Below are 13,851 nucleotides of genomic sequence, written 5' to 3'. Positions count from 1 at the left end.
TGAACCCATGTTAACAATTAACATCCTCATGTGAATGTGATGGTCATGGATAGAGATGTCACTTAAGAAACATTATCTATATTTCCTTTATGTTAAATTCATTTTCCCTTTGCTAAAAAAAAAAACATGTCACGTTTTGTTCATTATTACATTTCTTGTGTTCATAATATTTATTTTGATTTTCTTTTTATTAATTGCTAAACGTTATTCTAGTCTAGAGATAACAATATTGATAGACACGAATCGATCAATGTAAGTTCTTGAAAAACTTTGTTGCTTGGAACAAGTCTCTTATTTGATCCAATGGGTTCTGAGCAGTTATTATGTTCAGGACCAGAACCTTTTTTCCTATATTTTATTTTGATTTTTAGGCTTCTTATATTTTGTGACCTTCTGATTAAAAAGTTAAAAGGCTTTAAACAATTGAACTATTAAATTGTCTTTGTTAAATTTGCAACAAAATATTTATTTATTAAGTTTTCATTTTTATCTTTATTAACATAAATAAATACCCAAACATATCTCATGCCTCAAGCAATAACACAACTTTGAAGTGACCAGTTTACATAAATACCCTTGAACGCAAACATATCTCAAGCCTCAAGCAACAACACAACTTTGAAATGACCAACAAGAATGCTAAAAGGTGTTGGATATATATGATGATGATTTTTTTCTTCCTTCTGGGTTTTGCAGTTTGGATTACCGGACTGCAAAACCCGAGGAACCCATAAACCAAGCCAATGACTACATAAGGTGATCTACATTGACCCAATTATAGTCATGGTTCAAACAAATTATGTGATAAAGACTACATAAGGTGATCTACATTGACCCAATTATTCAAATATGGGAAATTTCCATGTTGCAACATTTTCACATTGATTCACCAGATAAGAGCACCAAAAAAAAAAAAAAAAAAAAAAAAAAAAAAAAAAAAAAAAAAAAGAGAGAAAACATGAACTAAAGTTTTGAGTTTGCCTAATCCACAAGAGTTGAAAACAACAACAATACATCTCTCCTTGAAGGAAAAAAAGATTAAGCAACATGATCACCAACTCAGCATCATTAACCTTTACCACCAGATTACCAGTACCACTGGAACCAGTCTTTTAAACAGCACTATAAGTAACCGATCCGTATTTTTTGCCTGTGGTATAGAATAGATATATGGTCATATTTCAAAGAAGAAGATTTTTTAAAATAAATAATTTAAGGTAATGTAAGGTGATTTACATTGTTCATAGAGTCCTTCCGCAAGCATTAACATTGCTACGCTTTCATCCAGCAGCTCTTCAAGCTTATTTTTATCTTCACAAAGTTTGGTTACCTTGTATTCATAGGTTTCAGCTAACGCCACCCTAATGGCAACACTTGCAGGATGTTCTCGAGTATCAACAGTATTTGTCCTAACATCCTCTTGTCGGGATGTTTTAGCACCCGAAGACCTACCCTTCTTCACCTTGTAGCGGTCATTCACCTGCATGTAATTAATATCAAATATGATTGCAAAAAAGTAGTAGTAGTTTCTACAGGTCATAGCACTATAATAATAAAAGTACTCAAATACTACAAGCTGCAGATGCTAAAATAGATGGTAAAAGTAACGGTGACAGAACCAAACATATAACTTAGGATATGAGTTACCAACCTTCTTAAGGTATCCTTTCACCTCAAGTGCTTCAAGCGCTGCAATAAATGATTTTCTAAAGTTACTGTGTAGCTCATACTTTGACTGCAACAAGTGTAAACGTCAATAAACTTAAAAAATGATCACCCTCTGCACAAACCAATTGAAACATATACAAACGAAAAGAATATATTCTGACCTCAAGAAAGTTAATCATCGTATCGACATCAGTTCCATTGGGATCTTCAATGTATCTGAGAGACTCGTAAATCATTGTATTGTACTTGTACCTGGTCGAAGAGCGTTAAAGATGGAAATAGATATTATCAATCAACTAAAACAATATTATGTCATAGAGATCGATAAATTCATAACAGTATATTTAATTATATTAACTAATAATTAGCTAGTGCAACTAACACAAACATACAATTAAAGCAGTTCAAAAGAAACATACTTTCGGTCTATTCTCTTAACCGGCGGGCGAGAAGTACTAGCTTTGCTTCTGCCGCCAGACACACAACCACCTCCATTCATATTTCGCCATTTGTCCTGCACATAGAATGATAACAAAATTAAACCATACCATGTGAAAACACAGGTATAACAAATGCCCTAAATACAATTTAGAGGTATAAATACATGATATGTGTATATGCATTACAAAATCTATATATTGAGAAGTTTATAAAAGATGTATCTTAAGCCCTCTTTAGACAGAGCTCATATAAGTAATAACTCAAAAATTCATTGTTTGTACGTAGATGTATGTAGATCCAGATCTGTTTTTATCGGTATCATGAAATCAATATAGGTTTCAGAAAAGGAATAATCACAATTTGAAACTCTTTCCTACACAATCCTTATCAACATTTATCACGAGTAACAAATTTGATCACATAAAAAGAAACAAGCAGGATCAGATTCACGATCGATGATATACAAGGGCTTGCAAGTAACAAAAACAAAAAGAAAAACCTTGAGATCGATATTCGTTCGATTAGCCAGTATAGAAGCAAATCGTGGATCTTTAAGAATATCTTTCCAGTTTCCTGCTTTATATTCTTTAACACCAGCTCTCAAGGCTTCTTCTTCCTTAGATGTCCACCACTTCTTCGGCGCCATAAATCCCTAGGGTTTTCTCTTTCGTCTGATAGTCACCACGTATAAAATCGGATTCTGTTTCTTGTCGTGGAATACCCTTATTTAATACCTCACTAGAGGGCTACAAGTCATTCTACCATGGGTCAATAAGACCATCCGCTATGGTTTCACGCCCTTTCACTCCACGCCATAGTCACATGGTTCGCGGTACGCTCCGGTACGGGAACGTAAAACGGGATCGCAATTCGCTAGGTCCCTAAAATTCGGTACGAGGAGGGGTAGGCTCATTTCGGATCGCTTCGGTACGATGTAGCATATAATGTGGTACGGTTACAACATAAAGAAGCACTAAAACTCTTTTAAACATTCAATGTACAACTAACCAAGCTATATGTACAATAAATAAACTCAAAAAAGAAGAAAATAAACAAATTAGAAAATATCAGGGTTAAATTTGACCAAAACTGTAACATTAAGGATTAAACTGTAACATAAAGGAAATGATAGGATGCATTGTAAACCCTAAAAAAACAACTGCCGTCACTTTCATCGCCTTCCACATTCCACCTTTTGGTTTTCTTTCCAAATACAATGGTTCAACATTTCAATAAAAAATCGGAATTGCGAATTGAGAATGGGAATGAGGGAAGTCACTAGTCAGAATACTCAAGAAACGTGTTTCGCAAATTAGGAATTCATGATTCCTATATCAACAGGTATGACTCAATTAATTGTTCGGAATGCTAATTTCACTGTCAAATTCGCGATTTGGAGCGTTCCCGGAACGCGTTCGTACCGCGAATCGGTACGCTCGTTCCGGATCGTATATCGTGACCTATTGAGCGATTTATGTGACTATGCTCCACACCACTGCCACATCATAAAGTAACTGTCACCTCACTGACACATCACCACACTTTCCTTCACCAACCCCTACTATGGTTACACCCCCTTTCACGCCCTATTATAATAATATCAAAATCTAAAAAAGTAAAATAAAAAAAAAATCTGATTGGTTGATGAGCATGGGCCCCACCAACACCCTTCATCTTCACGCCGTGAACTCCTCCACGCCGACCCCCTCCCATGCCCCTTCTCTGCCCCTTCCGCCGGTGTTCCCCGCCCCACCACGCCGCCATCCATGCCACCTGGACGGGGCGTGGCTCCATAGCAGGTGGTTTAACAATCCAAGGGCTTGACGTGTAATGGAGGATCAAAAGCACCACATTTAAGGATCGGAATTGATCACCTTTGGATCCTAAATTCCGGATTTATTCCAACCGTCAGATCAACATTCATATGAAACTGATCAAATAAAAAACCACTGGTTCCATGACAGCTACGGATCACCACCATATCCTCAAATCCAATACCATGGTATTCCCTTTTTTTCACCCAACAACCGTGTCAAATGACTCTTGTTTCGACAATTTTAATTGTTTTGGTCTAACAAACAAAATAAATGAAATGGATCAAAAAGAACCACATTCAAGGGTCGGAGTTGATCTCCTTTTTATCCTAGATTCCGGACTCATTCCAGACCATTAGATCAACACTACAATAGTATGAAATTGATAAAAATGAAAAAATCACCGACATATCCTCAATTCAGTAACTATCCTTTTTCAACTTTTTCACCCATAAACCGTGTCGAATAACTCTTGTTTTGATTACTGTTTCCAAATTTACAGGATATAGTTTAATTAAATAAAGATACTACATCCCCTGTCTGCAAAATAGTTACAATTTATTAAGCTATCGTATTACATTGTGCTAATATATTTCATATTTCACCAAACACTGTATTTAATGGGAAGCATATTGTTTATTTCAACAATAAGAAGAATAAAAATTAAGCTTTCGCCCTATGTATCGTAATCCATCCCGAACTCCATCATTCACATATTCTATTACACATTTTGTTTTCTATAGCATATATACATACGTATAGCAAACTTAAACACCATAACTACTAAGTGGATGTATATGGTAGGGAATCCTGGTTATTAACCACCTTAGTAATAAACGGATTATAAGAGAACATCATCTAGTAAAGAATTCTTTCTATAGTTTTATAGTGGTGGAAGACGACGAGAAAACCAATAAAGAATTGGGTAAGAACTTGAGTGATTTACGCCTGAATCTTAGAACACATTTTAAATAATAGTGAACCAATACAACTATTCTCAAAGGCATGCCTCTATTTAACGATGAAATGCTACATATATATTGCACACGTGATACTCTTAAGTCCATCTACAAGATAAAGACGGAACATAATTTGCTAAAACTCAAGCTGCGGCGGGTTAAGGAGCAATTCGTGACTGAGATTAATAGTTAGGCTCTAGATCCTTAAATTTCTATAAAAGAGTTTGCGCTCACTGATAAGCCAAAACTTGCAAGCACTTCATGTGAATAATGTAGCTCAATTCCAAATGCTCAAATAATAATAATTAGTTGTTAAGAATCATGCATTTCATGAGGAACTTCATCATCTCCTTTGGAGGGTAGGGCATCCAGACAACTCATCATTATCAGAAATAACACCCAAAGGGAAAATAGGAGCTGATCCTAACAGGACAGACACATTCCAACTTCGGTTATAAAAGCGAGAAGGGCAACGAGGCGACAAGGTCTAAAACTGAGGCGCAAAAGCAGCACGCTTTTCGACTTTTGGTACACAAGGCGCAAAGTGCTTATAATACTTTTTTTTGTATGTATCTCATGTGTTTTTACTTTTTAGCATCCCCTACCAAAAAATTAGCTATAAATAAGCTTTATATATGTTTTAATACATTAATTACCTACAACCTAAACAGCCTGTTGTACAACATCTTGCTGCACAAAAAATGCCACGCACATGAGGTGAACGCCACTCCTGCACCTTACGCCATTTTTTTCCTGAAAATCGCGTCTCGCCTGCGCTTTATGTAAAACGCTCGCCTTACGTAGCCTGAAACGACAACCCCTGCGCCTAGACGCGCCTTTTAAAACAAAGAATCTAACATATTTAACCTAAAAATATATATATCAATAAGTCAAGAATTGCCTCAACTTCAGGTCCATTCATATCTTGAATGGATAGATGAATGATGATCCTATAAAAACACAGCATCCATCCATCAACAAAATTATATGATGTCATTGGACTGATAACATAGTGCAAGCATACAAAGGCATGAAAATCGGCAGAAGTTTATCAATCAAATGAATTGTGAATGCTAGGGTTTGCAACTTGCGAGAAGACATGATGCAAAAAGAAAGAAGATATAATATTAATAATATATAGAGATAGACCTTGAGAGTAGAAACGGTGATCCGTCTGAATATTCTTCCACCGGCGCCGCGCATTCTGTTGCAGATATTGAGCAAGTTAGGAGTTGAACAAAGAAATTAGGAGTTGTAAATTTTTTTGTTTTCATTTTATATCAAACATCTTTTCGAAACTATTTTATATATGAAAGGAAACTATTTTAATTTTAATTTAGACTAAAATGCCCGGATAGTCCCTGTGGTTTTGTAAAATAACACCTATAGTCCCCAACTTTTGGAAATTACACCGGTACTCTCTGTGGTTTATTTACTTGTTACTCGGGTAGTCCTTACACTGGATGGACGTTAAATTATTCAGTTAAGTCTCTGTAAAATTACATATATGCCCTTACTAATGAAAACAAAACATTTTAAGCAATAAAAAAACTTAATTAATCTTTAAAAAATTCATGTGGGCCCACCTCTTTGATTTCCATCTCCACCTGTTCTGTTTCTCCGGCAACACCAAACATTATCCTCCGGCCGGCCAAGATCCGCTCGCCAGAAAAAGGGCACCATCTAGTTGCCTACTGCAATAATTAGCAATTAGCATCCACAGGAACAAGAATTTCTATAACAATAATTCTTTAAGAGCTTTTTAACATTTTACAACATATAGCAGGTTTAACTTTTTGCAACACAATTTGATGAGATCTTGAACGGAGGTGGAGTTGAGTCCATAAATGGTGCTAGTGGGAGTATGGAGACTGTTGGTGTCTCGAGTTTTGACTTGAATTTGTGGCATCCTTATGAACCGCCATCACTGTCACCCTTCACCGGATAACAAACACCCACCACCACTTATGAACCGCCATCAATGTCACCCTTCACCGGATAACATCCACCACCACCTCTAACCTCCATCGCCCACCAGAAACACTCCACCACCTCTAACCGCCATCACCCACCACCCGGGATCGGAACCTAGAAAACTACCAGTCGTCGCCGCTCACAACCACTACACCCCCGTCACCTAACCCTGTTCTACCTCGTATCTAGATCTGTTGAAAGCCGCCACCGCTTACAACCACCGGAGACCACATCGTTTCCAGATCCGTTGAAGGCCACCACCGTTCACAACCTCCATCGCCGGACTACTAGAGAGAGAGAGAGAGAGAGTGGGGTGAGGTGTTATATATATTATATTTAATAATTAATAATTAATTGTGGGGCCCAATTGATATTTTAAATGATTAATTATTTTTTTTTATATTTTAATAAAGCAAGGGGTAATTTGGTCATTTTACATGGAGTTAACGGAAAAAACTAACGGACATCCACTCTAGGGACTATCCGAGTAACAAACTGTCAAACCACAAGGAGCACTGATGTAATTTCCAAAAGTTGGGGACTATAGGTGTTATTTTACAAAACCACAGGGACTATCCGGGCATTTTACTCTTTAATTTAATTGTTTATAAAACCATTAAGTGTGAGAGTTTCCGAGGTGAGCTCGCCATTGCTTAAGGAGCAACTAAAAGAGTCTACGTATGAAATCTCACTTTTATAAGTCCATGTGTTATACTCGCGGGATGTTTAACGTGGCTAAATCTGATGTAACATGAGCCGGATGAAAGATGTGAAATACGCTTGAGTGAGGTGCCGGCACCGCGTGAGGAGAATGGACAAATATGAGTCCAATACCGTTCGGCACCAATGGGAGTAGTATGTGGCGGTGTTGCGGCGTATAATACCCGGGCCTAAGTGAGCACACGTAAAGAAGTTCAAATCAAATCCATTAAATTATTTCTTTACTTTAATCTCGGTATTTGATCTATGTTTTCATTATGTTGTTCTTCTTCAAGGGGGCTTTTTATACCAACCGAGGACATCTTTGTCGGCATCTCTCTCAACACTCCCGGACAATGCAACCATGAGAATTGATCCCTTTGAGACTAGGTGTCACCAATAAGCTTTTGATAGTTGAAGTTGTATCACTTTTATAACCGGTGCAGATCAAGTCAATCAAGTCAAAACTGGAACAACCAAAATCGCGGTTCAGTTTGAGAATCGGTTTCTAAGAATAACCATTACCCGATAGGATCAGTTTGAAAATCATTTGTTTTATATAATTTGCGGTTCTCTCAAACTGGATTCAAACTTCATATGCTGCTACTCTTAAACTGGATTCAAACTTCATATGCTGCTACCCAGTTTCAAATCGGCGAATTGGATCCAAACTGGTTTCAAATTTTGGATTCAGATCGATTTAGAATTAGGATCCGAATCTGGTATGGTTGTCGGGTTGTACACCTGTAGACCATGCCGCGAGACATAATAGGAAGCAAGCAAGAACATAAAAAGATTCAAAACATTCTGATATAAAAGTTAAGCTCCAAGAACACCATTTCTCCCATAATCACCGTAACTAAACATAGAAGTTAAATACAAACCACATACCATAACTTACATAGCTTAAACGATCTATGTACACAACGGTTAGTCAATTATTGAGTCCGAAAACAAGAAAAGAAAAACAGTACTTGAGAATAAACATGTTCAAGGATCCAACTGTACGGTTCTTCACTAAACTAATATAAAAAAAAGTCAAACCCAAAACTGAGACAGTTGACCTTCTATTGCTACAGCAATCTGCAATATTCATGTCAACAAACTTACATCAAAATTCAACAATAAACTGCAATTATAAGAGAAAAATATCACTAATAAAGCACTAACTACATCATTAGTGTCTGTGTGTGAGTTTATACCTGTCAATAACCACCAACATATTGACCAGACGCACTCCCATATCGTCCCGGTGCCACATTTCCACCACCATAGACTGTAGAAACATTATTCACACCAGGACAATCTTTAGCCCAATGTCCCGGTTGATGACATTTATAACAATTCGAACTGTTTCCACCTGTAGATGACATACTGTTAAATCTTCCACTCGAACCATTTACCGCACTTGGACAGTTCATCGAGCTATGACCCACACCACCACAGCTGTTGCAGCTAACACCATGCCTAGAACCACCATATTGATTCCCATATTGACCCATTTGACTTGCTGGTAAACTGCTTTGTTGATAATGATTCCCAAATTGACCGGTTGAACTTGCTGGTAAACCGGCTTGTTGACCAATGCCTCTAGCAGTAACAACACTGTTCAAAGGTGCTGATGCACCAATTGGGGTTTCAAACTTCAGGTCCTCCTTTTTAATCAAATCCAGAAGAAAGCTGGTGTCTGACGAAAATTTTATCTTCTCGACTTTCGAAACAGTTGACTTCACACGCTGTTCATCACCGAAGCTCTCTTCTTTCACCTTTAACTTGAAGTTATACTTCTCATACTGAACACTCCTAATAATTTCTGCAAATCTCTCATCGTCTTGCTCTTTTATGTCATACAACTCTTTGGCAGAAATTCCCATTATGTCCTCACCGGTTTCTTGAAACGCAGTTGCCCATGTAAAACCAGTCTGGTCTTGTATATTTAACTGAAGTATATATCGGTAGTCGCATTCGTCAACCGCCCGATCACATCTGTCACACTGCCATTTTCCATCACCATTATTTACAACTTTTTTACTGCATTTTCGTTCACCCAACATGAGCGGACATGCTGTGTAATAAAAGTTGTCAACTTTTATAAACGTTATAGTGGCGCTGACTGTGATCCAATCCGGCTTCTCATTTGTCCCGAGTTTCTCATCTTTAATTTGGGAAATAACTTTCCGTACATCGGTTCGGCCTATAGTATCATGCGATAAAGGAACCGATGGAGTGTTTTTTCCGACACTCTCGTACCATGTTTTGAGCTCATGGGCCTCTGGAAAATCCGGTTCTATGCATAACTGGCTTGTAGATATGGTCCCAACGTTTTTACCGTTAAACTCACCGACTCTAGCGGATTTCACAGCCAAAACAGGGTATGTTCCGGAATCACAAATGTTTTGAAGACTCTGACCTTCTTGATTACAAAAGTTACCCCATAAAGTCAACTCAACGCTTCTTCCAGACATGTCCTTCAAACCTAGGCTTCTCTTTAACGTTTCAGTGTTGTTTTTTCTTGTTATGGATACCGAAGGTTTTATGCTATAAACCACACCGATGATATCCAAAATAGTATTGTTCTCCACGTTTTCAATTTCTGCAATAGAACGGAAATGATATTGTTGTTGCGGAATTGACCGGTCATCATCTAAACACGGCTGTATTGTTGACATATGATCCAGTGTAATTTCGTGGTCGTTTTTCAAATGATTGAAAGCTTTTTGAGCCGGTTTAATGTTACCTTTCGAAATGAAATAAACTTTACCAACTTCAACTTGGTCATAAAACTGGTCGGCTACAGCATTAAAGCATGTTGTTCTTATTTCACCACCATCGGAGTCGAGAAGATCGAAAGAGAAAACTTTGCCATCTCCTTTTGCATTGTTGTAATGTCTAAGTTCGGCTTTTGCAGTCACGCGGGCCTTGATAGTCCACCTACCTTGATACGGGTTCAAAGCAGCAATGGGGATAATCCTAGGTGGCGCCTCGTTTCTTGCTGTGGGCCCTCTGTTCATATACATTGGAGGAGGCTGATTATGTGTGGGTTGAACGGGTTGAACTGGACGCATGTAACTGTTTGCAGGTGGGCGTGAAAGCATTGTAGGTGCATGTGACATAGCATAAGATTGTACACCTGCATTATGTTCCTGTCGAGGTGGATAATTTGGAGAACTTAGAGCAAGATTCGGCCGTGGAACAGAGCCCATGAAGTTCTGCGGCCCACCCATAGTTGCGGTTGGTTGATTGTTAGACTGCATAGGTGCAGGAGACCTTAATGTAGATGGGTCACTGCCAGGAGTAGATAAGAATGGTTTCGCATCACCGATAATATCACAACTTTGCAGAATCACATCAACATTAAGGATTATAATAATCCTGAAAAAGTAAATAAAAAATGTCAGAAGAAATTATATACTGCAGACCTGTGACAAGTTCATACTGGAATGGTGGAATCCAAATTTAACAGTCAGAATCTTGGCTACCAATTGTAACTTTTACGCTTTATTTCATATATATAAACAGTTTTTTTGTTTCAAATTTAAATGTTTATGCTTTATCATTATGTGTTACATCATTCAACCCTCACTAAAAACACACAAATCCAAAATTTTCTTGCAGGTGGCTTGACGATTAACATGCAAAGTAATCAAACAGGAATTAACATGTGAATCTCTTCATAATGCTTTTATCAATGTAATCTAGCGATGATATTTTTTTTCCTGAATACCCGGTACGCGTACATACCTGTACCGGTACAGGTACGGATTTTTCCTGTTTGGTACATGCATCAGTACCAAGTTATTCGTATTTTGGTATTCAATACTTACGCGTATGGGTACTTTTTCGGTAGTATATGGAATTGGTACAGAACTTAAACAAGGAATTCCAACAGTTATATTTTGGAATGAATTTGATACTATACTTTATTTCCATATGGTATTATGAACTCATATTGATTTTACCTATTTAGTACTCATTCCGATTTTACCTTACCCGTGCTATTGTATTGGTACCCGTACCAATTTTACCTGTTTTGTACACGTAAGAGTGCCAAAAAGATAAAATAAAAAAACAAAGTGGTACCGAAACGAATAAGGTACCAAGATACCGGTATTGGTATTGGTACCGTACTGATATATTCAGTAGGGACGCAGATTTGTTCATATTCCATACCGGTAGAAGTACTGATCTCATCCCTAATTGCAATCTACCACATGCATAAACATACTAACTAAGAGCAAATATTTAATTCAATTCTACCAATCACACTAATTTCAAACCAACATAATCAATCAAAACCAAAGTAAGTAAAATATAACATACATGCGGTCACGGATCGTATTCGCGACAAACTGGTTCAATTGAACAACAGAGCCTCTCTGTATCTGCTGAGTTTTAACCAAATCGTTGAGTTGAGTAGCAAGCATCCCTTGCTGATGAAACAATCCGTCAGATATCCGAACTCTGTACTTTTCCTTCTCTGCGGAAACAGTTTGCACCTGAACTTGCCGAACATCCAACACCTGAATCACCGGTTTCGCGTCCGTCGTTTGCCAATTTCCGCTACATATCGCCGATATTGCGCCTGCCGTTAGTCTCACCGCCATTGATGGAGGTTAATTGCAGTTGTGTGTGTAAGAAGATTTGGAATTCTGGAAACCCTAGAGAGAGAAAGTATGAGAGAGGGAAAACAGGAAATGAATCTTTTTTTTGTTTTGTGAGCGCCAACTTCTCTATTTTATAGTGGCTGAATATTGCACTTAGCCTACCTGTAGTATCTAAATCTGCTAAAACTAACCCCCGTATCTTTTTTCTTTTTTGCACTTGTATTGTTTTTTTGTTATAAAAATTAGCTTTTATTCAATAGAGAGATAATAATAATGTATAATTTCGAGTTATTTTAATTATAAAAACTATCTTTTATTTAAAGAAAGAAAAAATATAGAGGTTATGGATATGTGATATAACCTCTGTTTTACACTAAGTTAGTATATTAGAAATTATATAATTCAATAGCGTGTATAAGAAGTTTCATAACTTAGATATTTTTATTGTGTAAAACAATAAAAATAAAAAATAATAGTAGTAATAATAATAATTTATCAAAAACTATTTTTTATTAACTACTATATATAAGTTGAGTAAAGATCTTGTACAAATAACCTTATCGTATAAAACGTACAAATGGCATGGAAAAGTAAAACAAACACGGTGAAATTTTCGTAATTATTTTACTCGTAGGGTAATTATCAAAATTACCCTACAAGATCATTTGTAAAGTATTTATGTTACCGTACAAAATCAAAATTACCCTAAAAGATCATTTGTAGAGTAATTATAATACTCTACAAAATTACCTTAAAAGATCAAAATTACCCTACAAGATCAAATTATCCTAAAAGATCATTTTATAAAATTACCCTACAAGATCATTTGTAAAGTAATTTTAATAATTACTCTACGAGTAAAATAATTACGAAAATATCACCGTGCTTTGTTTTATTTTTCCACGCTATTCATACGTTTTGTACGATAAACGTATTTGTATTTGATACTTTGTGTATATAAGTTAGTATACCTCGAAAATAATAAAGACTATATTTAAGAAAGACTGATTAAAAGATATGACCAAGGTTTTAGAGAAAAAAAAGTTTAATACAATTAAAAAAAGAATCATTCAATAATAACCCTCTAAAATGCTATATTTCCAAAACAAAGATAACGTCATTGTTAGTACCATCATATAAGGATCTTCACTGCAAATTAGAACGCATAAACTCACTAATTTAGCTTAAAATTTAAAGTTTTATAAAAGAAATTTCGATTGAAAAATAGTAAGAAACAAAATTCAACATTAATTTAGCTTAAAATTTAAAGGTTTATAAAATAAAATTCGATTGAAAAATACTAAGAACAAAAATTCAACATGACTCTAGAATAACTCATATTTATCTTTAATTCATTTACAATGTTATTAAAAATACTTTTAATAAGTTCTGCCGAACTTCATAAAGTTGATTTTATTTTCAATGTTATTAAATATACTTTTAGTATGTTTTAGTTGATTTAAAAAATTCGTCTAATGAATTTTTAATATTATCTTCACCAAAAGACTATAAATGTTTCAATTTGAAATTTGAAATAACTAATAAATAACTTTCTAATAAAATGTGAGAAATTTGAAACTAATATGATTGAGAAATTTTTTAGAAAGTATCACAAATTAGAAACAAATGAAAATTTGAAAATTTGAACTTACATCTATAAAATTGGAAATAAGTTACAAATTTGATTTCTAA

General features: G+C 35.9%; 2 protein-coding genes across 2 annotated transcripts; both read right to left on the bottom strand.

Annotated features, from left to right (window-relative positions):
- Window positions 1–802: 802 nt before the first annotated feature.
- LOC110922709 (telomere repeat-binding factor 4) lies at window positions 803–7,073 on the bottom strand. The gene is made up of 7 exons (XM_022166938.2): window positions 6,469–7,073; window positions 6,032–6,086; window positions 2,088–2,182; window positions 1,830–1,920; window positions 1,652–1,735; window positions 1,237–1,480; window positions 803–1,150 (listed from the first exon to the last, which is right to left on the bottom strand). The coding sequence occupies exons 2-7, from the start codon at window positions 6,083–6,085 to the stop codon at window positions 1,113–1,115; spliced, it is 606 nt and encodes a 201-aa protein (XP_022022630.1). The 5' UTR covers window position 6,086; window positions 6,469–7,073; the 3' UTR covers window positions 803–1,112.
- Window positions 7,074–8,377: 1,304 nt separating this feature from the next.
- Window positions 8,378–12,259, bottom strand: LOC110922708 (replication protein A 70 kDa DNA-binding subunit A). Its single transcript, XM_022166937.2, has 3 exons — window positions 11,876–12,259; window positions 8,758–10,927; window positions 8,378–8,638 (listed from the first exon to the last, which is right to left on the bottom strand). The coding sequence occupies exons 1-2, from the start codon at window positions 12,157–12,159 to the stop codon at window positions 8,761–8,763; spliced, it is 2,451 nt and encodes an 816-aa protein (XP_022022629.1). The 5' UTR covers window positions 12,160–12,259; the 3' UTR covers window positions 8,378–8,638; window positions 8,758–8,760.
- Between the last annotated feature and the right edge of the window lie 1,592 nt (window positions 12,260–13,851).

This window comes from Helianthus annuus, chromosome 17 (assembly GCF_002127325.2).
Source record: "Helianthus annuus cultivar XRQ/B chromosome 17, HanXRQr2.0-SUNRISE, whole genome shotgun sequence".
Taxonomy (NCBI): Eukaryota; Viridiplantae; Streptophyta; class Magnoliopsida; order Asterales; family Asteraceae; genus Helianthus; species Helianthus annuus.
The sequence above is the reverse complement of the archived record's forward strand: the minus strand, read 5'-3'. Positions and strand labels throughout refer to the sequence as shown.

Coding starts and splice junctions, on each gene's coding strand:
- LOC110922709 (XM_022166938.2), bottom strand. CDS start 6,085: ATGCGCGGCGCCGGTGGAAGAATATTCAGACGGATCACCGTTTCTACT. Junction 2,183..6,031: donor TCACCGTTTCTACTCTCAAG/GTCTATCTCTAT, acceptor TTCTATGTGCAG/GACAAATGGCGAAATATGAA. Junction 1,736..1,829: donor CGATGATTAACTTTCTTGAG/GTCAGAATATAT, acceptor CACTTGTTGCAG/TCAAAGTATGAGCTACACAG.
- LOC110922708 (XM_022166937.2), bottom strand. CDS start 12,159: ATGGCGGTGAGACTAACGGCAGGCGCAATATCGGCGATATGTAGCGGA. Junction 10,928..11,875: donor AATACGATCCGTGACCGCAT/GTATGTTATATT, acceptor TTACTTTTTCAG/GATTATTATAATCCTTAATG.